The following is a 20052-nucleotide window of genomic DNA, read 5'->3' as shown; positions in this document are numbered from 1 at the left end:
CCAGCACAAGGCATTTCTGATCCTGTTTGTAATATAACTAATATTAAACGTCTTGCTTCTTCATCTACCCATTAAGAAACTGGGTATTTATTATGCTCCATTTACCTGTCCTGCAAGTCATGGGAAGTTTTGAGGGCTGAGGAACCCCAAACTGATCCTGCTGTCATGAGTGGGGGTGGGGAGGGCTTATAATGTATATTTTTTTTGGAGATTGTCGTGGCAAAGCTGGATACCAGGTTTGTGCAACAATGTAGATCACTCTTGTCCCTGTGGATGTAGATCATCCACTGCTTTTAGGTCAGTGCGAGGGGAAAGCATTGGGTAGCCTGCATTCATCTGTCTCGCTGCAGACAAAGAAGAGTAGGCAAGTGGAATGTGGCACTGTGTAGTAAAATTAATGTATCTTAGATACCATGAAGCAGTGATGTATCTCACCATTTCAGAACTATGAAGTGACAGATTTTTGCCTTATGTTCACTCTCTGCAATGTGCCATAAGCTTTCTGAAAAGCTTGCATTTATTGGTTTAACTTCAAAACCAGCATCCAGGTTGTGAAATAATTGCGTCTTGATTACTGCCACTAATATTTTGCTTCTTGCGTGCTTCTGTGGTCAGAGTGGCCACCTTTTGAGCTTATAATTTCCCCTTTCAGCAATGTGCATTTAACTCCATTTCAGGCACTTTTAATGGTTGGTATCAGTATCTGTCAAATGAAGGGTGTGAAATGCCCGTCCATCTGTGGTCAGCTGCAGCATTTGTATGCATGAATAGCTGAGCGCAATCACTTTTTCGAGACATCAAGAACACCATAGTAATGCAGGCCCAATGTTCCATGTGGATTTCCTTCTTGTTCTGGTTTTCTCCTTAAATTTCCAACTGACTAATGAAATTCCACACTCCTCTTCTTACTTGAATTCCCCAAATCGATAGATTGAAGAGAGTGCCTACCTGCAGATATTTTATATTGTCATCAATATTGCCTCCTGCATTATAGATCCTGTATTGCAGAGATTGGATCTTTAAATTATTCTTCAGTGCTGCTCTTCATCACACTTCAGTTTATCACAATAAACATGTTGGCTTTTATTATACTAAAGCATTCCAAACATTAATATTTTTTTTTCCGACTTGTAAAACAGGTTCAGCTGCAAGCATCACTTCTGCTCCTGCTGCTATAACAAAAGGCCTTGTTCAGGTAACCAGAAACTAGGAGCAGTTTTATGCTTGATGGCTACAGTAACTTTCAAAATTAATCTCTATTCTTTTCTCCAGGTTGCACCTACATCATCAAGCATAACTAAACAGATGGAAACTTCTAAAAGGAGCGAGAAGGCAAAGACCGTGACTTCGTCTGCACACACAGATAATGTAACGCAGATATCTACAACAGATGGGGTGATAAATAACCTTCAAAGGGATGACTCTCTAGACTCTGGTTCCTATGGAAAACAGGCTGAAACTCATGATAGTGGTACACCAGCCAAAACTATTGGCAGGTTTTCAGTAATCAGCACGCAAGATGAATTAACTTTAACAGCGCCGCACTGCTTAAGGTTCTCGGCACCCCCAGACGTCTACTTGGATGAGCTGCCTTCCAGCCCTGATCTGAAGACAGCTGTCCGACGGGTGCAGACAGCCTCTTCTGTTGATGTCCTCTGTGACCAGGGTTCGAGTGATTCTGCTGATGAGACTTTCCGTCGTCAGTCGGCTGCTGCTGCCCAACTGTCCCCCCCGAGCAGTAGTGCAGCCACTGACTTAATTAAAAAAGCAGCTGCTTTTCTGCAAAGATCTGGCAAATCTAGCTCACCAGGCCTCGATTCACCCAACGGGCAAGGAACAAAAATTCCTACCATCAACATAACATCTTTCCACTCGCAGTCATCATACATGAGCAGCGACAATGACTCAGAATTTGAAGATGCAGATATGAAGAAAGAATTGCAGAACCTGAGAGAAAAGTATGTTGGGTTTGCAACCAATGCTAGGAAAGCTTGTGTTGAGATACCTAGGCAGCATCTCTGCATATGATGAGCAAATAAGTGTTTTTTTATAGCTGTAATGAGTGAACTGGTTCTGGGCACATTAGGCATTGCTAGGACCTTCCCCCAAATGTCATACTGCATCCTTTTATACATCACTTTATTTGTCAATTCCATGTAGAAGAAAGATTCAATAGTAACTTTTTTAAACACCAAAACATTTCTGCTGCCATGTCCAGTTTCCTTACCAAAAAGCTACATCGATATGGTAGCAAACAATAGCACTTGTAATGTGTGTGATAGTAGATTCCCATGTGGCTGCTATTTAAGGCAACATAAAAATAATCTGGATGCCTGTGTAGGCAGCTGCCCTTCTCTGCAAGGGTGATTTAGACTACCAGGACTACAGACCCATCACTATTCCCAGACTCACTTTAACAGTAGATACCTGCCTAATAGATACTACGTTAAAGACCCTCACTTCGCCTCCCCTCGGATGTCTCATCAAGTCATTGGTCCAGTCTATTGTGCTGCCAGTCCTGAGAGCTAGCTAGCTTTAAATTTGAACATTTTCTTTCTTTCCTGGCAGGTTATGGGTAAAAACTAGCTTTAGGTGCTAGTTTAACCAAAATGTGAAACTTTAATGGTTTTACTGAATACAGATGATGCATCTTTTTAAAACAGAGCTACAGTAATACAAAACCTTTAAATGACTTTATGGCATCATGAAATCTGCATTATAAATAAGGTAATGATTCATATGCTAATGGCATTCTTATGGGAAGCACTTTTGGTTTTCTTCATGGGGAATTCCTTCAAACTGATGTACATGCCCTGAGAGTTAACTTTTTTGAAGCTCCTGGTTTGAAGAGAGGAATTCTGAAACAGTTTGGAGTTCCTGACAGATCTCATGTCAAAATCAAGTTGCTTTTGCTGAGGATGTTGAAAATCTTTTTAGCTGTCTAGGATTGTCTTATAAATGAATATTTGAGAAGTCACCACAGGTAGATTGTTATAACTTCACATACTTTTGCATGAGCAGTTGATGGTTTTATAATCAAAGACTGTTTTGTTTCTTTTTTTATACCCAATTATGTTGTCAAGATGTGATGCTTTATCAAATACATCAATAGCAAAGTTCTCTATTTTTCATGTTCAGGCATATGAAAGAAATTGCTGAACTTCAGACTCAGCAGAAGAATGAAATAGAGGCACTGTATATTCGGTTAGGGAAACCCCTTCCTCCCAACCTGGGGTTCCTTCACTCAGCCCCACCAAGCGGCCGTCGCCGAAGAACCAGCAAAAATAAATTGAAAGGCGGAAAACTATTAAACCCTTTGGTCCAGCAGCTCAGGAGTGGAACATCAAGCACAAGTAGGTACACTAGGCTGCTTTCCATATGCCTGTTGTTTGTGTCAGTTGTGGTTCTGCTGTGCAGTTGCATGGATTGCAGGAAAGGCACTGAATTTTTATTGGTTTTAATACAAACTGGTTTTGAAGTGGGCTGCCTTTGGGACAGGCTTATTACAGCTGCCCAGTGCTGAACCATACATACCTTCTCTGCATCAGTTACAAATGCTTGGCAGAGAAACAATATTCCACTTTCATTTGGAATACAGCCTAGTTACATTTTTCTCATCCTTTCTACAAATGCAGTTTATTGATGTTTGTATTCACTTCTTAGGTGCTGTTATCCTCTATTGATTATGTGCTGTATCTTGTTGTTGTTTGTTTTTTCCTCCAAGATGCCGTATAAGTAAGATTGGATTGCATTTGCTCCCCCAAAGGATGGGAGGTAAAAAGAGTTATGCTGATGGATGTTTGACTGTCTGAAGTAGTTCAAGATTTTTCAAACAGTAGTACAGTCTTGAGTCATTATCTCTTTGGAAAGTATAAAGATATAATTCAACTGGGAAATGTTGATATACCCCAGTACCTATTTCTTCAGCAAAATGTAGAACAGAATATGAATAATTTTTCTTCTGAGTTCAAGCTGTTATTTAGAGGAGCAGCAGCACTTCAAACCCCGTAGTTCTTGTTTTCAAAGTCACTGCATCATAGGTCCACTTCAAATTTCGTTGCATCAATCTTAGTTAAGGACAGAGTGGTTTGGAGGTTTTTGCTTTTAATTAAGGATTTCAACTGAGATAGGAAAAGCAAAGGTATTCAGAGGCAAGATGTTCTGTGATCCATCTTGCATCTCGGTATTCTTGCCTACAGGAACTGAGGCAATGTTCAATCCTTTATACCTCTTAAGCTGTTGCTTGACTGATGTGCATCGGTTTTACTTCCTTTCCTTGTGATGGCGTACTCTGAATGTCTGTTATCCTTGGTGCATTCATTTTCCAGTTTGTTCTTGGGTTCTCTTTAGCCATTTTTTCCCCTCTGTCTATTCACAAAACCCACATCTGCCTCCGCTCGTGAATCTTTGGCTCATATCAGTGTCCAAAGAATTTAAGCTTATTTCTGCATAAAATGTCCCAATTCTCCTTTTTTTTTCCCCTTGTCACCTTCAGTCAGAGAACAGAAATCTGCTCAGTCACACTGCTACCTTGGTGCACGCTTTCCTTCCTGCATTTCTTCTGTGTCATGTTCCAGTTTTTTGAGGCACTGTGTAAAGTTCACATTATCTTTGAGAATTTGTATTTCATGCCTGAGTCTTCTCACCCTTGGCTATGTAGATTCCTCATTTTTGGCCTTCCTTGGCCCTTTCTAAGGGATTAAGGGCAGGCAGTTGTTAATACTGATGTAATTGTCTTTCCCGCTGTTAGATGCTTTTGCTGATAAATCCATGTAACAAATTATTACAAAAGTATTCTGGTGGTAAAGCCTCTTCACCCGAGTTATCCATGTAGATAGATATATAGATACGGATACTTACGTATAGACATGCATCTATATATAGATCACTATAAATAAAAAGTTCCTCGTGTTTTTCAGCAACTTTTTATTTCTCTCCATTTGCCTGCGGTTCACCTTTCATGTCTGAGAGCAAACCTACCTACATGTTCTGCTCAGTTGTTCTGTGTGTTCGTCCTCCTGCTTAGGCACTTCTGCAGCTCTCACTTTATTTCAGCAGTGCTCCTTGTGAAGTCCTGACTCCAGCCTTTCTGAAAAATGCAGAAAAACTGTACAAATCAAACCTACTACATAAGCTTCTTGGAGAAACTGCATCAGCAATAGTATGTGTAGGTTATTTTCTGGTGCAAGCTATCCACAAAGTCTGTGCTTTGTGCAGTACTTCAGAATTGTAAACTGCTGTTCCTCTTGGTAGCAAAGTCATGACTACTTTTAGACACGGATTTTTATTTCAGTGCTTTCCTAGCATTTGCCATTGCATGTATTTTTTTTGTTTGCTCTTTCAGGTAATCTTTCAGACTCTAAAGACTCACCCCACAAAGAAGCAACTAAAACTCAGCCTGGATCTCCCGAAGCAGCAGCAGTAACTTCCCCTGCATCAGCCACCTTTGGGAAGGCTGTTCAGACACAGCAGCCATGCTCTGTCAAAGCCTCTTTGTCTTCTGACATCTGCTCCGGCTTAGGCCCTGAAGGAGGTGACGTGAACGCAAGCTCTGGCCAAGGTGATTTTTTTCATACCAGCTGTTCGGCATGTCTTCTAGCACATGCTAAAATTAGTTCACTTCCCTTATGCTTGAACTTTTTAGGAGTGGATTTCACTTCTAGTGATGTAGGAACATGAACCTTTGACAATTGAAATTACTGGCTTATCTTTAAAAAGCTCGTTGCAGTATTGTCAGAAGAGCAAAAGTAAAGTATCTTATCAAGTATTAAGAGTCAACACTCAAGAAGGCATGCTAATTTTTAGGAAGGAAATACCTTTTATTTTTGCCAGCAGTGGCTTTATACTGACAGCTTTTCTGGAGTCTGCCTTACAGATTTCCGAGAATAAAGAAAGGAAAACAAAAAAGGTATAGAAGGATAGGGGCTTGTAGGATAGGAGATTCCTTTGGTTCATTTTGGGCTTTTTTTTTTTTTTTTAGCCCATTGATACTGGTAGACCCAGAGTTCCTCATTATAAACTACCAAACCATCTTGAGTGTGAGGCGGGGGGGGGCGGGGGGAAAGGCAAGAAAAGAAAAAAACAAAACAAGCCCAGAGAACCAAGTTATGTTTCGTTTATCTAAGGGGTTAACTTTGTGCATGGTTTTGGAGTCCCAGCTAAATGACTGTAGATTGGCTGTGTTCCCCAGTCCCGACCTCTGATATTCTGTGTATTGCACACCTCCGTAGGCTTTGACTGATCTTGTTGCCATGCATATTGGAAGTTATAATGATGATTAAAATACCTTCCTCTCATTGCACATCCTGCCAAACTAATCTACAAAATATCTATCTGTTCTTTTCTGCTGTTATTGCATCCTTTGTGTATGGTCAATTAACTTACTCCTCTTTGGCAAAGTTAAAATGGAGATGTGGATGTTTAACTAACAAAGCTGATTTGACTGATGGTATAGGACATCTGATCACAGCTACTTGTACTTTATAAGTGTCTTTGTTTTCTTCCCTTTATATTCATTTGCAGGCTGGACGGTTTTCCACCAAACGTCTGAGAGAGTGACCTATAAATCTAGTAGCAAACCTCGTACCAGATTCCTCAGTGGACCTGTGTCTTTGTCCATCTGTTTGTATTTGTTCTTTTGTATTTTATCACAGTCCATCTTTCTTTTACCCCCTTTTTCCAATTCCATGTTTTATATCTTTAATATGTTTGGCAGGATGCCCCTTTTTCTGAACCATCTTTTCTTTCTTTTTATCTTTCTTTTAAGTAATCATCATGAACACACCTTATTTATATTAATTTTTCATATGAAAGCTTTTTTTGCACTGCTTTTGGCTCGTGCCTGGGCACCAAAAGCATGTGTGGAAGATCTCATCATTTATTATATAGCTTTATGGTAAATTTTACCCTGGACTTATCAAAGCTTTTGTACTTTATGTGATTTATGTTGAAGTAACTTTATTTGCAATGTGGCAAATATACATGTCTGCTGTCCTGGTTCCAGCGACAACAAAAAGAAATCCATCCTTCTGTAGACGAATGGTCTCTTTCACACATGTTTGGACTATGAAGACATGCATGTAGCAAGCTGATACAATACTAGAAGGTCACTGAAGGGTATAACTTCCATACAAGGGCTGTATTAACACGATATACAGTACTGTTTATATCCACTCTATTTTCTTTTTTTCCCCCTGCTCTTTGCATGTGGAAATGCTGAGACAATAGTGCTCCAGCTAGTTCGTTCAAAATCTGTTTTCTAGGTGGGCTTTTCCCCATGCATTCACTTTAATTACTTTTAAGTGAGCAATTTTTTATATACTCGTAAGCAGCAGGAAGATCTGGTTACTCCAAGGGAGAGTACCATCAACTTTTTTTTGTGTAAGCTGATCTGGCTGAAGCACTTCACTCAGTTTATTTTCTTATGACCTTATGTGACCTCAGAGATGAAGTCAATTAGCAGTTCATCAAAGCATAAATAAGTAAAAAGCAATATCAGATTTTCAGATGATACTTTGAAATGGATTGCTAGGATCCAGTATTTTTTGTTTCAAATCATTGTGCACCTGCTAATTGTACCCTATTTGTATGACTTCTAAAGTAATTGGCAATTCAACCAAATGATATCAAGCTATTTAATTAAAAAATTAAGACCTTTTTACCAATCATATATGCTGCTTTTTAGGCAAACAGATTTTGCTTGTACAATAAAGATATGTTGTGCTGAACAGGTACTATAGGCCACTTACATATAACATTAGAAAGGCTAATAATGTTCTTGAGAAAATATTTGGTTAACTAACTGCTCATTTGCATTAATATCAGATCTCCCATTGGAGTTCTACATTGCTCATCATTATCCAAGTGGTACAGATCAAAGGCACAAGACCACTCAAATACACTTCTCCTAATTTTATGAATAAACAATATTTTTAAAAATAATCTTGATTTCTTTTTTGTTTGAGGTCCCTGAAAGTCCAAGCACTCAGATTCTTGAAAACTGATGTTTACTGCTCGGCATACTGAATTGATTATAATGCAAGTTTTTAATGACTGTTGAAGTCATGAGACAATTCTGTGTTCAGGGATTTTTTTCTGAGAACCTCAGGGGAATTCTCAGTTCACAAATTCTCCCATTTGATATTATAATGGAGATAGTAGTTTCTTCCTCTGCCCATGTAATTCCCAGAAGCTGTTTCATTAATCTTTCACAGAATTATTATTCAGTAGGATGCAAAAAGACTGGAAGATGGCAATTAAAAACCAGCATATTAAAAATGTTTGGGTGCATGGATATTGTGAATGAAACCAAGGGAATATGTAAATCCTTCAAATCGTGAAGTTTCCCCGATGCTTAAATAACTCAGCACGACTAATTGCTTTCTGTTCTCAGCCCATATGCTCTCTTCTCGGTTTCTTCTGGGCGAAGTGTTTGGAGAGTAGGTTTGCGCTCCCCCATTTCTGAGTCATATGAGGAGATGGACTGAGTTTCAGGCGCTTTATTCCTGACACATCCCTCCAAAGTCACCACTGCTCAGAGAGTGCAGCTTAGTTTTAATAATACTTGTCACTTGAGCCGCTAGACATTTTTTCCACAGCTGAGTTGCTGGTAGATTTTGATGAGGACAGGAGGTTATTTTAGCTTGTTTTCCCCATGAGTCCAACAGGTTGGTAGTGTGTGTGTGAAGGGATGAAGAAGAGGCTGCACGCAGCTGCATCGTTCCCCAAAGACCTGCTGGGATGGGACTGCTGCTGAAAGGCTGTACGGCTGGTGATTCCATGGAGCCGGCGTCCAGAGCAGCCGTGACCACGGGTCTCAGGAAAAATACTGCTAGATGCTGCTGCTGGGAACGCCAGCTGGCTCGTGCTCCTTCCCCTCTGGAAGGGACATAGGCTGACCCAGCACGCAGGCAGAGCCAAGCCTTTGGACTAGGCGTGCAATACGTTTGCGTCTTCGCCGCACACTTGAGCGAGGAGCGTGCGCAGGGGCCCGGGGCTGTTCCGCAAGTCGAGCTGTCCCTGGCGTTTCTTGTTTGTTTGAGAGCTGTTGGGAGAAGTTGTGCTGGATTTTCAGAAATGCTCTGAATAAGGGAAAAACTGCTCTTTGGGGAGCTTGGATATTCCAGTGCGAGGCCTGTACTGTATTAGCAGCACGCTTTTAAAAGATGCATTCAGCTTTTTAGATACATTAAAGATAGTTTTACAAATATTTTGCCCTGGTTCCATCAAACTTGAACACTTTCACAGTGTTCTTCCAGAACAGCTTCTTGTTCTGTTCCCCATGTCCAGTATTGACTTCTCCTTTGCACTTTTCATGGAAGAAAGTATTTTGGATGGGCTTCAACATCATTTTAGCCTGAGCTCCTTCCCTGGGTCAAATTGCAAGGGCATCTTAGGGAAGAGTTTGCGCTGATTGTGAGTGGAATTTTCAAAAACTCCATTTGGCTTAGACTTGTAATCTTGTGTAAAGCGATTTTTGTCAGGTCTGTAGTAATTAATATATTGTATGTGCGTATGTGATTATGGAAATGGTCTAACAATTTATTGCCATTTCAGTTCTATTTTAGCTTTCAAGATTTTTGTCAGCTGTTAGAGGGCAAACATGGGAGAGTGGATTTTTTCTGTCCTGTATGATATAATAGCTACTTAATTTTTCAGATGAGAAATCTGGAATTGGAGGTAAAACACTCTGCTGAACTTTTGCAGCCTTAAATTAAATCATAATTATGATTCATCTCCTCGACTTTGCAGCTATTAAACACCTTGATTTTAGAAGTAATACAATTAATCTGGTGAATTAGGTTTACCATGTGCATTTTAAATTGCATTTGAATTTAAAACCAACCATAATCAATGATTGTCGGTCCCTACTTCAGGCAATATCACCACTTAGATCATGTTTCTCATCTCCCAAGCAACATGCTGGAGTGATACAGTTTGGAAGAAATAGCTCTCTTTTTGGTGATTGACTCTCCTGTAATATTTTCCTTAATGTTGGCTCCACTCACATGGGTATTTTGTGAATCTGTCTAGTATCACTGTTCTCTGTTACTTCCCCACACATAAGGGGGCCCCAGGTTTGACTTGGCACCCGAGGTGCATATAAACTTGTGACTTGGTTCTCAGGAAGCAGAGGGGTTGGTGATTAAACATTTTTACATGCATTTGAGCACGTACTGTAGTCAGCTGCCTGCTTTTATTTTTTGCAGGCAGTTGCTTTTCATTTGCATACATATTGTGCTAAACACTACCTATTGCTACATGCAGAAATGGTGAAGGATAGTTAACAAAATAGCATTTTAGGATTACAGCCACTGATGTTTCCATAATGGGAGTTGCTAGCTAACTTTGAGGTAGGCAAGGTAAGGTATATCTGAGGGAAAAGAGGGGAAAAAATTTAAAAGTACAATGCAGATTGAGCTGTGAATGTGACTTGTATTTGTTATCTAGGCTTTTACTTGTATTTGTTACCTAGGCTTTGGGATGAGAAACTAAACTTGGTCATGCTTGCATAAGACATTAGTGTAGTCATGTCCTTCTGATTTTCCTGGAATAGAAACTAAGTGAAATGAAATAATAAGAAAATCTTTCAAAGCAGTCCTTCTGTTCCTCCTCATGCCACCCATATCAAAGCACAAACATTTCTTCTCCCTTTTTTTCCCTCCCTCTTTTCTTTACTTTCTCTTCCTCAGTCTCTGACTGATGTATCTCTTCTCTCCATTGAAGACTCATTCAGAGCCTATGTCAACCTGGACCTGCAATCTGAGTTTAAAGCTGCATTTCTGGCATAATAACATAAATTATCGACACCAGTTTGCTGTAGAGAAAAAGCACATCCATCCTCTATCTTGATTTTTGCCCCACTCTGATTTTGCTCATGTTTTCAAGTGCTTCTTCACAATAAACTTGCCATGCCCCATGTCAGATGTTCATCTCCTCCCATACCATAATGATACTCTTCTTACCAAGTCCAAAATACCTTTCAGGAAATTTGGCACTCAAATAGAAATGGTGCTTATGTCTGGCGAGATCTGACGGTCAAGTAGGGTTCTCAGTACGCTTCTGGCACTCTTAACAGAATATGTAAAATCATGATGAAGGATGTAATAAGATAATAAAAAAAAAAAACAACACGTAGTTTGGTTAAATGAAAACTCAGCTACTCTGCTGGATTATTTTTCTGCACTTGGACAAGGCATAAGGGAAACTCATTCATGGTTACTTTCAATTAAAGTTCAGAATTGCACATGTAGACACAAATCGTACTAATAAAGCATTTGGAAACAATTGGCCTCAGACCTGCAGAACAATGTATCTTTTTGGACTTGTAAAACAGGACTTTTAGGGTTGTTTTACAGTTTGTCTTTTGCAGCCAGACTAGCTTGACTTGTTCCTGAAAGCATTTTTGGCCTCCTATCACAAACTGAATTGACATCATTTCCTGCATAAGTAGAGTAGGAATCAAAACCTCCTATTAGGAAGCCAAGGCGATTTGGAAAAAAAAAAAAAAAAGACAAAAAACCCCCCACAAACAAATGAACAAAATCCACCAAAACCCCCCAAAACCAAATGCATCTTTAAGTCATGGGACCTTGCTTTTGGCATGCTATTGTACTTCTCAAAGCTTCTGAATGGCTGCACATTAAGAAAGGTTTGAGCTGTCCAGTTATTTAGACTTCCTTTACTCACCTGAACTGCTGACTTTGTCTGTCCTTTCTTGCATAATAACTACTTTTTGATTGCTTAAAAGTACAGAAGCTTGTCCGTCAGATTTGTTGTGTTTAGTCTTACCTAATTCTGTATGTCTTGTATTGTTTTACCTTGTAGGGTCCACCTTGAAACGACTATGTCTAGGCAAAGATCACAGTAGTAGTAACTATCCCATTTTTGTTTCTCAGTATTTCCTTCATGGCATGGGATGTTTTTTGCTTTTTTTAATTTTTACTAAAAGCTAGTTGTCTAAGAAATAGAGCTGATGCACTTACACTGGTCTGAAATTAGACTGTATAAATTGTGATACTTTCATAGTAATGCATGTGCTGTTGATGTCTTGGGAACCACGCATGCTGCAAGACAGTTGTGGTATTCTGTGTGTGTGAGACTGCACGCATGCGGCGAGAAAACTGGATTCAGTGTTTGTCTTTCTGAAATACACACCTTTATATGACTGCAGTTCTCTGCTGGAGGAATTTATAGCTTAAAAGGATCTCGTTCCTGTTGAGCTGCATGAAATATTAAACACTAATTGAAGAGCTTTCCTGTCAAAATACTTATTTTTCTCACTGGTCCCTTTCCCCCAGGCAAAGGAAAAGGAAATGAGCAGTATTCACTTAGAAGTTATGTTGCAGGTTGAATGCATGATCATTTAAAGGTTATTAACGTATTTTATATAACTATAGGACTAATTAGTTTACTCGGTTTCATTGGCTGGTAACTGATTAACAGAGAAAAGAAGACTGAATGTTCATGTTTGTTTATATAATAATTTTACTACAGTTCTATGAACTTTTTGCTTGGAGAGATGGTCTTTATTTTAAATCTTTAGCTATATCAAATATGTTAGCTGAAAAGTTACTTTATATTTTATGCTTAGGTCAAATTCAGGCACCTTCAGTTGCTGTTTCCTGCTGGTCTTGCTGTGTCAGACTTGTAGTCACCAACACTTAAACATGACAGATTTTTTTTTTCCTAGTTCTTCTAGATATAGGTGAATATATAATATTAAATCTCTGTCAATACTCTTCCTGTCTGCTTTTATCTATACCAAAAGTTCTGTATCTTTATTTTTGTCTCAGAAACTTACACACCCACTTATGTCCTCCTCTCTCCTCTTTGTTCTGTACATTCATGGTCCGGATGCGTTTTTTCCAAAAAAAAAATATGCAGATGGTAGAGTAAATGTTCCTAACACCATCGAGAGATTGTGGGTTCCCAGAGCCTTTGAGGCATTGTAGCCAACCCTACTTGTAATCTATATGACAATTACATTTTTCCAGGAGGACAGTAAACTTATACAAGTGAAATAAATGGTAAATTCATATTTTAAATGCGTGCAGTTTAAGCACTGCCTCCCACTCTCTCGTGGTAGTCTCCTCTGAAGGGACTGTAAGCCTTGGGCTGTCAGTGTTACTGGGACTGCATTTGTTTCTCCTCTCGGAGTCATTCATTTCACCTAGAGAGAAGTTGTGAGCCCAACAGCTAGTGGCTGAGGTAACATAATGTGATAGAAAATATGAACGCATTGGACTTGGACCATTTCTTTAAGCAAAGGTGTTCTGTAGAAAAGCGGGGGAGGGTTAAAAGTCAGAAAAGCCACCATTTGTATTGCAGTAGATGAGAAACTGTTTGAGCAGCGGAGTGGGGAAGCAGAGATGCCATTGTCAACTTTCTTTGTGTGTGATTTTCCAGGATCCTCGACAAACAGTCTTGTAACGTGTCCTGAGCCCCTCCCACAATCGACCCTGCAGGTTCAGGCCAACAACAGTAACAACAAGAAAGGGACTTTTACAGACGATCTTCACAAGCTGGTTGACCAGTGGACAAGCAAAACTGTTGGAGCTGCACAGACAAAACCTTCCTTAAACCAACTGAAGCAGAACCAAAAAAGGCAAGACATGGAGCCAAAGGCTAATCCCATGCAAACACAGAATGAGACATGTGGAGTAAGTGGCACTCCTTGAAGAACGTACCTTTTGCTATGTGTCTGAAAGCCTTTGCAGAACTCAGATTTGGAGGAGAACGTAAACTAAAGTTGCTTCAGATAGATGCTTCCTATAACTGTCCATCTCTTTTCATTAAGTACTAAACCAGATATTTTTTTAAAATTGCCTTTTGGAATAATCTTGAGGGATATATGGGCTGCAATATATATATATAAAATATATATTTTTAAATTGCAAACTGCTTATTAACAGCAATCTACAGCAATACTCATACCATTAGCCATGTGTTGCTCAAATCTTAACTATTCCTAAAGTTTTCTTTTTGATGTTTAATATTAATTTTCCTTAGGCAGAACAGTGGCTGGGCTGGTGGCTTGGTGGTCACGAGCCTTTGTTTTAGTGGAAGAGGAGTGAGCACTGTGCTGAGATAGGGGACAGATGGGCGTGTTTCTGACCCTTCCTTGTTGTACTGGGCATCTTTAAGGCTATCTGCCTCGTGAAAATGCCATCTTCAGAAAAGATGTGAAAGTAAGCTACAACAAAATGGAAATTGGAAGCGCCCCCATTTGTCCCCTGTTATTTTCAGTAGCAGGAAAAAAGCATTGTGATATGCATTTGTGTCTGCGTTCAGTGCTTGTTTTCATCGCTCAGTGATGATATGGAGGCAAGCACAAAAATGAATGTAGAATCCCAGTTTACAGTTGTGTCCCACCCTGGTCTGGGTTTCCTCTTCCTCCTCCTCATAGTTGGATGATTCTTTGACTAATAATTTTTGCTGGATTCATTTTTTTGGAAGACTGGTAATTGAGCCAAAGTAGAGGAAAATAAATTATTTTTAAAAGCAGAGAAATAATGAAAACAAAACCAGTGAGGGTCTGCTTTGTAATCCCTTGAAAACCAGATAACTGGATCTGCACAGTAAACCATTGCCTTTTTGGCATGTAGAAGGAAAAAAACTTATATGCAGCAGTAGTAGCTCTGTAGTTATTCATGAGGTGAGACATGCCAAAGCAGGAAACGTGCTAATGCATCTGATTTGGTACCTGCTGGTTCGGAGTTAGTAGGGTCACCGACTTCACAGGGAAAAGCATTTGTGAAAATGTATTAAGCAATTTTATGTCAATTCTTAATTGCCATAAATGGACAAAAAACAGAGTAAATAATTCTTCTCCATAGCGATGGTTTAACCACTGTAAACCCATTCTGGAGTAACAGCGACAACTACTTAAGACCCTATTAGTTCTCATAAAATAAGTCAAAGGAGGTGCTAGTAAACACAAATTGAAGATTTCTAGAAAGTAATGGTGAGGGCACAGAATTTGTTCTTTGAAGTCACTTTTTATTCTCTTTTGATGTGCTTTTTGCAGCTTGATCTTTTCCCTGAGACTCCTGCAGTAGTTTCAAGTATTTGAAGGGAGTGTTTTGCCCACTTATAACTCTGGAAAACTGTAGTTATTTTGCTTATTTAAATTGCACATTAACATCAATTTAGGGTTAATTTTACCTGTCTTGGTGTCTCTGTTTCAAAGCCTATGGAGAAGGCAGAATATTGCTGTGAGAGGAACAGGAATGTCCGTGTCTCAATATGCTGATTTTAGAGGGTTTATTTCTTTCTAGAACATGGCAGTTTTGAGGAATTAACAAGGCTGATTGAAGTCTTTTAGAGATAATTTACCAAGAGCTTAGAGAGGCTGGGATTCCTTGCTCTTCATTTCATGCCATTCCTTGTCAGCTGGAGACCTTGCGAGCCCCACACCAGCTTGCCCTGGGTGGTTTTGTGCATAAGGTCCTTGCAGGACCCTGTGGGCTGCAGAAGAGAGGCAAAGGTAGATGGTAAATATTCCTAGTGTGGTTATTGTTGGGGTATTTTGGCCATGAAGATGGCACAGCATGCCACAAATGATTTAAAACAGGGCAGTGGATATGGTTTAAGACTTTTACAAGGATTGTTTTTGTTGTTGAGCGTCATTCTGCTGTTTGTACCTTTTGAAATTCGCCCTAAAGGGGAAATTGAATTTAAGGAAGGAGAGGACTTCGTGTTGTTGGGAGAAAAATATCCAAAAGAGGAGGAAGGAAATTGTGTGAAAGGACCCTTAGTCTGGACAGCCAGACAAGTGACCCATAACATCAGTGCTTGGAGGGATGAATTACATGGGGAGATGTTATACCTGCACCGAATCACCGTTGAGTCCACCTTTTAAAATGGTATTGAAAAGACAAAAAGAACTCAGGAAATCACATAAAGGATGGAAAAAATAGCTTTCTAACAGGGAGCATATAAAGCTCAGGCTGTACTTCTTCAGTCCATCTGTTAACACCATCTTTCTGTCATCTTTTTGATCAAATACAAAAATGCCTTTGCAAGAAAAGAGCAAGGAGCACTAAACAGATTTCCAGTGCATCAGAGAAAGTTGTTATAAGGTATTATGTTGGGAATAAAGGCTAGATAAACTGGAAGTGTGGTGATTCTTACACCTGGTTTTTTTACTGCAACAAACCAGCAAAAAACTGTTGGGGCAGGTTGTTTCATCTTCAGACTGGATGTTTTGTTTTAGGAGAAGCTATTGTTGGTCCCATACAATGATTGGAAATGAGAGGCAGGAGGGAAGCAGGATTCATACCTTCACTTCTAAATTGTCTCTGGAGGTTACTGGACAGAAAGATGTCTCCTTGAAGGGTTTTAAACAGGAGTAGGAATGATGTGGGTTGTCCCGTGGTGCTTTGTTGGTTGAAGGTCCCCTGGAATTAGGACTGCACAGAGCTCTTGTGTGTGACTCGGAGGCCACATAGGTCATGAGCATCCTCCTGGGGTGGAAGTTTAGGGCTTCCGTTATACAAGGTATGACAAAGAAGGCATCAAATCAAATGGCCCCTTTCTACTCTCTATTTGGGGTTTTTTTCAATCTCTGGGCCTTATTGGTTAGGGGTAATTTTATTTCTTAATTTATTATTTTCTCTTACTGTCCCCCCACTGTTATTAATATGCAGGGGACCTGTGTGTCATCTTCTCTTTCACCCTGGAAACAGAGGACTAACTTTCCCAAGTTACCTTTTTTGCTTGAGATGCTTGTACCAGCATCAGCAAATTGTTTGCTGTGTGAATACAAAATATTATTGGTACCTTTTTTTAACTAAGTGAAGGCTACTCTTTAAGGTTGGAAATAAGCTTGGAAGATAAATGGGTGGTGTGTTTAATAACAGTTAGTGGGTTTATTTTCATCCTCTTTACCAGAAGTGTAGAAAGCAATAAAATGATTGGGATGCAGAGGAAGACTTTAAATTCTGCTTTGTTTCTGTGGAAGTTACCTGTCAGTTTGGCTGCAAATACTGGTTGATACATATTAGAAGTTTAGGGGGGAGCCTTCAGGCATCCAGTTATGTCACAGGAGCACTGATATGTTCCTTTTCAAATGTTTTATTTAAACATGTAGATTCTCATCACCAGTAATTTGAAATGTAATAGGAGATATTAGGAAGAACTGAAGTCAAACTGGCTGATGATAGTTATTCCTCTCATGCTCATCCATGTGGAAGACATGATGAAATAATCCTTTTTACAGGTAATTGTGGTTATCATCAGTCAAGGAATATGCTTAGGAACATGAGCTGTCCTGTGTGTAAAGAGTGCTGAATATTGTGTAGTTAAGAGCATTATTTGAAGATGCCTGGGAATAAAGGGCTTACCAAAAATGTTTTCTATTCCTCATACCGTTAGGTAGCTCCATGGGTTTTAAAGAAAAAACTATTACCCCAAAAAAGCTGTAAACATGTTCCAAGTCCATAATAAGGTTGTTTCTGTGAACATGCAGGTCTATGTCAGTTGGTGACGTGTGCTGGGCCTTAGACACCATCAGTAATAACTGCACATCTGTTTGTATTTAGTACATCTTGATTTTAATGAGCTGGCTGCCTGGAAGTAGGCTTTCTGGAGATAGCCACAGACATAAAAACGGAGCGGAAGGACTATTAACACCTTTTACTGTGTCCTCCGTCTCCATTGGATTGGAAGAATAATAAACAACAGGATGAATCTGTGTTTGAAACTATTCGACACCGCCTTCTTGGTCTGAATGTCAGAATAGCTTTCCAGGAACCTGGAAGAGAACAAACACAAATCTTCAGTAGCACCTAATAACTGGGTTTTCAGCAAACTGGAAAAAGGTGATAACGATGTATTAGCATCCTTGCCCTGCTCATGTTGGCAGCCAGCTCCAACCTTGTCCTGTGATTCAATTTTGTTTCAATGGTAGTTGGACCATACAGAAGTAAAACAGTAATGCTAATAATGTAGCCATCAAAACGTAGCTGGAAGAAAAACAATCTAAATCCTGCATTTTTAGAATGGGTTGTGATAGTTACGGTCAGCTTTCACAGAATTACCTGGTTTCATCTGTTCTAATGTAAAAACATATTTATAATAAGTCAAACACAACTCTCAGCTATATAATTTCACAGTAGCCTAAGTATGAATATTGCTAAAATGGCACTTTACAGCTTGCTTGGTAAAGCATGAGAACAAGGTGGAGAGTTTTAAAGAAGTCCAAAGAACAATTTATTTTTTTTTCTGAACTACCATAGCCTTTGTCCAGTGGGATTTGTTTCATTTTCACATGTTTTTGTGTATGTTCTTCTTTGTGTATATATTTTTCTTGTTTTCTAAATGAGTATGTGTGACTATTTGGGGGAACAGGAATAAATGGCAGCAAGGGAAGGACTGGCAGCAGAAGGCAGGCATTTGGGGAAGCAGGAGCAAGAGGTGGCTCTTACGTGGCAGGGACTTCTAGAAGCCCTCAGGGCAGAGGCTGAGTGCAGGGAGAGGTTGGCAAGTGCAGGAGAGGAGGCGGCTGAGCAGACGTACAAAGGCAGCAGACAGAGATGCTGCCAGAGGTGTTCGTTCAGTAAGTATATTGCTTCTATAGAGGAGGTTAATTGAGATGCAGAGGGAAAGAGGAGGGGAATTTCACTTCTTTCGCATATAATATAGGACACATTTTAGGATGTCAACCCAGTCTTCTTTCCAAAAAAAACCTAGAACCTATTAAATATCTCTAGCTGACAGATTTTTGTTACGTAGTGATGACAGACATAAATTTTGCAGTGCATTTGTTAAATTCATTAAGTTTGAGACTGTGTCTACCTTATCAGCCTCATTAAGGCCAAGGCAGCTGACTTTACTAGGCTCTAGACGGGCAGCAGAACAAACAGAAGTAAATTAATATTGTAATACTAAAAATGAAGTAATGCCATCCATAGCTGGCTAAATCATATAATCAGTCTCATTCCTCATGAGTAGTGTTGCATCATCTAAAGTTGAATTAGGAAGCGAAAAGACCACTTCTGCTTTACACTCCTGCAGGAGTATTAGAGTATTTTAAATAAACCCTGAACACTTGTCCTGTATGACTGCAGGCTATGGCTATAAAGATCTTTTGTTTTTCAGTGATCTCTAAGCACTGGTTGTTAGAGCTGGATACAGGAGGCTGATGTTGTACCAGTTGTTTTCAATTCTCAAGGTATCTTCAGTATAAAAGAAACAACACCCATATCTTCAAGCTGTGGGTAGAATACCAAAGCCCAGAAAATGCACTGGAAGCTGAAGCCTTGTGCCCACTAGGATATAGTGTGCTGTAGTTGATGCACATCTTGGAATCAACAGCTTTGGGCCAGAACTGGCACCTTTTGAACAAACTTGCAAAAATGACAAGGTAATAGCTAAGAGGAGAGGTCACCTGGGCAAGCATGGAGCTACAGATAACAAATGTGTCCTTTCAGCACAGAATTGGCCAGCCCGTGAGTGATGGGAGAACTTATGGGCTCACAGCTTCACTTGTGAGCTTCAGCCCCCGCAGCAGCTGTAGGGCTTGTGCTCAGGGGTAAAATAGCCTTACCGTTGACAGGGCACCTGGCTGTGCCACGCGTCTCAGGAGCTTCCTTCGCCATACTTCCATTAAAATACCAGCCTGATTGATTGAAATGCTGAGCTAGTTCTGGTCACAGCTATGACTTTGACCCTGGCGTAGCTACACACCTTGTCCATCGCTCTGTGAATGTCCATCTGCTTCCCTTTGAATTTTATTTATGAACAAGTGACTTGTAGTCTCATGACTTGCCCAGAGCTGGGAAATCCGTGGCTCCTTGTGCTCTTTTGAGGACTCTTCTGGTGCACATTGATTTTGATGTTTCTGTCGGCATCCACATGCAGGAAGAAATGGGTTGTTTCAGCCTCCATCGGTGTTGAGTTGTCATAGCTGGTTAAAAGATGATGGTTAAAAAAATAGCTTTGACCCAAGAGACTTCAATCCAGGGGAAGACACAAGAGCTAGATGTCTTGTTGCCTCTTAAAGTGTGTGTTTTGCTTAAAGTGTGTGTTGAAGTATACAACAAAGGTAGA

General features: G+C 39.8%; 1 protein-coding gene across 12 annotated transcripts in view; it reads left to right on the top strand.

Moving 5' to 3' along the window:
• The window catches only part of WNK2 (WNK lysine deficient protein kinase 2), a 114479-nt gene that overhangs the window by 83297 nt on the left and 11130 nt on the right, over positions 1-20052 (top strand). For 8 of the 12 annotated variants that reach the window (XM_074836745.1, XM_074836744.1, XM_074836737.1 and 5 more), the window contains 7 exons: positions 1140-1195; positions 1273-1958; positions 3139-3353; positions 5345-5560; positions 6523-6621; positions 11827-11871; positions 13408-13661. In XM_074836745.1, coding sequence (XP_074692846.1) covers positions 1140-1195; positions 1273-1958; positions 3139-3353; positions 5345-5560; positions 6523-6621; positions 11827-11871; positions 13408-13661 — 1571 coding nt within the window. Of the gene's footprint in view, positions 1-1139; positions 1196-1272; positions 1959-3138; positions 3354-5344; positions 5561-6522; positions 6622-11826; positions 11872-13407; positions 13664-20052 lie in introns of those variants that run through there. The other 4 variants (XM_074836747.1, XM_074836742.1, XM_074836748.1 and 1 more) reach the window with 4 other exon arrangements.

Source organism: Strix aluco, chromosome 11 (genome assembly GCF_031877795.1).
Source record: "Strix aluco isolate bStrAlu1 chromosome 11, bStrAlu1.hap1, whole genome shotgun sequence".
NCBI classification, from domain to species: domain Eukaryota; kingdom Metazoa; phylum Chordata; class Aves; order Strigiformes; family Strigidae; genus Strix; species Strix aluco.
This window is presented reverse-complemented; position numbering and strand designations above follow the sequence as displayed.